This window comes from Aureococcus anophagefferens (assembly GCF_000186865.1).
Source record: "Aureococcus anophagefferens unplaced genomic scaffold AURANscaffold_38, whole genome shotgun sequence".
NCBI classification, from domain to species: Eukaryota; class Pelagophyceae; order Pelagomonadales; family Pelagomonadaceae; genus Aureococcus; species Aureococcus anophagefferens.
The window spans coordinates 246,845-249,794 of NW_008705595.1; the positions used below are offsets into that span (position 1 = coordinate 246,845).

General features: G+C 43.9%; 1 protein-coding gene across 1 annotated transcript; it reads right to left on the minus strand.

Moving 5' to 3' along the window:
• Nucleotides 1–651: 651 nt before the first annotated feature.
• Nucleotides 652–2,662, minus strand: AURANDRAFT_67389 (hypothetical protein; the record flags this gene model as incomplete). The annotated part of the gene is made up of 4 exons (XM_009042839.1): nucleotides 652–687; nucleotides 778–796; nucleotides 951–1,682; nucleotides 1,716–2,662. 4 exons carry the CDS (start codon nucleotides 2,660–2,662, stop codon nucleotides 652–654), a joined length of 1,734 nt encoding a protein of 577 aa, XP_009041087.1.
• Between the last annotated feature and the right edge of the window lie 288 nt (nucleotides 2,663–2,950).

Genomic DNA, 2,950 nt, shown 5'->3' on the forward strand with positions numbered 1-2,950 from the left:
TGAGTATTGTCTCTTTTGTTTCTGAGAACAACTCTCCCCCAGTTTGATGATACACCGCTGCCATCGTCTCCTCGGGAACATCGTCGGGCTGAAAGTCTGTCGCTTCCAAAACATTTGCTGTCTTTAGCGACTTAAAGGTGGCTTTTTGTAGCTGTTCCAATTCTTTCTTAACATCATCATCAAGCTGGTTAAATGTACCATTTTTGATCTGAGTGTAGATGAATTTCTGCAGCGCCATGGATGTCTTTGGGACATTCGACTCATCGCGGACATCCACGTTATGATGCGCTGCACCAAAATCACTCTCTCTTTGACTGGTTCTGGCCTGCTGTGAGCTTCTTGGTACTGCATGCTTCACAGCTGTTTTCATCCTGTCGATGTAGGCTTCTTTGCGTTTATGCATCGGATCATTTTCATCGTTAGAGGACAAGTTCACTACCTTTCTTTCAATCTGGTTGAAGGAAGAGGTGCTGTGCAATTTGCCTCCACCTCTACCAAAACCGCCTGAGCCTCTACCAAAACCGCCTTTACCGCGATTCCGTAGTTTAAGGCGGCCTTTTTGACGGTTGCTAGTTGCCTTTGGCTTGAACCCTGGAGTAGCAGATTTATTTCCACCTGCCATCATGATTTGTTCTTCAGTGAAATGCACACTCACACAATTGGCAGCGAAGGCTGCCGTGGTCTCATCTAATAAGCTCAATATGGTTTCATCTCTGTCACAAGCGTCGTAGAGCTGGTTAACTTCGTCCATGTCAGTGTCATTCAGATAGAAAGTACAAGATTCCAATTCTTCCACCTGATACATGCCAGCATTTTTCAGGCTGAGACTGAACTGTGCTTGAGATAACCTACTTCGGTGCTTGAATTGCTGTGTGTTATCGAGATCTAGTGAAAGACATTCGTTCATATCCGGCGGTTCCGCATAGTGGGCGGCGTATAAGGATGTAAACATGTCTATCATTAGTTTTATGTCATAGATGGCATGACTGAGACCAACTTGTGTTGCTTCGAGAGCTTTTAACGAGCTGGGTTTATCGCGATGATGGGAGTTCCCATAAAAGACGCGAAGAGCATCTGTAATTTTAAAGATCTTTTCATGCAAAGCAGATGCTGGTTCATCACTATAGTTTTGCCATTGTGAGGCAGTTACATGGCGCCACATGGCCTGAATGACCTCTCGCATGAGCTCTTTCTTGGATCTGTATGCATAGGGATCGCGATTTGACATAACCCCTATCTTCTCATTAAGTTGATATACAAACTTCATGATGTTGTTGGGGTCAAGTAATGGAAATTCGGAGAAGGCTCCAGTTGTAGCGTCGAGTACATCTTTACGATAATCCTGCAAGTGTAGAAGTATGGACTCTTGTCCACCACACAGAACACTGAGAACCCATTGAACTAGAGTGTAGGACTTGCAGCCCATGCTTATTTTCCTGATGTTCTCCATTTCTGCTGAAAGCAACTCAGATTTGTCCTTTTGGGACAGATTACGGAAGCTATTGTTCAGGTAAGCATAGAGATTTTCAGATACTACAGTGTCTGATGAGCCAAAGTCCGTGAGATCCATATGCTCCGCAGGATTGAAGTTAACATCCCCTGGAATCATAGAACTCATTGGTGCGTAACGTCGATCTTCAGCACTTTGATTCATGCCAGCTTTGAATAAGCAATTGCGATAACTGTCAAAGAAAGGATTTAAGGGTACATAGCACGGTTGATGCTCATTCGTGCGATCCCCAAAATTCATAGGAATGCAGTGAAATGAAAGCGTCTTCATTTCAAGATCTTTGTCATGCTTGAGAATCTTTGAGATCACGAATTTCTGATCCTTCAATTTGAACCCTTCTTCTGTGATATATTTGAATGGATCCTTCAAAAATTTTTCTTTAGTGAAAAGATCAATTGGAACTTTGTCCCATAGAATCACTTGCTCTCCGCGAGCACTAGATTCATCAAGCTGGACGTCATCTATTCTAAGAATTTGGAGTCCAGATAGTTGCGTCACATCGATCTTCATGCCAATGATGGCATTCATCGCACTACTGTATGCATTCACCAGGGATGAGTTGATCCAATCTGTGAACTTATCATGACCCTGTGTATAGGAGTAATAGGACTTTACATCCAAAATCCTTCGAGCTTTATTCAGCGAATGAACCTCTATGTAGCGACTTATACATTTGCGTAGGTCACCTATATTTTCCATGGTGCCTTTGCCATTATAGACTGCTGTAAAGATTTTAAGGCCTGTATCATGGTAAAGGTTATTCATGCCAATGCCTTTGGATAGTTCCCCATACGATGTGCTGAAGTGATCTTGATCAGCTTTTGACAGTTTTCCTTTATGAAATGTGGAGAAGTCAGTTATATCCGAAGGAGTGGAAGGGCTTTCCTTAGCTTCTTCAGCTCCAGGAGGTGATCTATTTGATACTTCCTCCAGAGATTTTTTCATAGCTTCGAATGATTCTTTCATTGATGCTAAAGTAGCATCACGCTCCAATTTGTCGGCTGCAATGTCAGCGGTAATACGATCATTCACTGCTATAAGCGATGAAGCCGCATCTTTATCTCTCTCTTCCAACCTTCCAAGAGTCTTTTGGACTCCATCCAGTATGGCAGCTTGTTGTGCCAGTAAAGCGGCGAGCTGTGGGTCAGCCATACTTCGATTTCGGTTGACGGTAGAAATACGTAATGTTTTTCTCTGGTCTGAGGGGTCCGCCTATCAATTGAAATGTCAGTCCTGCTCGACTTGTTGTTCTTTTACCATAAACGGTGGAAAGAACACTCGACCACACTCGAGGTTTACTCGAGGGACTCAGCTGCTAAAATGCGCGAGTCGAGTGGTTGAGCCAAGGAGCCGTAACTCTCGCTGGAGTTATACGATCTGTGGGCCCATAACCCTCGCAGGGGCAGCTGCGAGAGTTACGTGGACTGACCTACTGGCGTT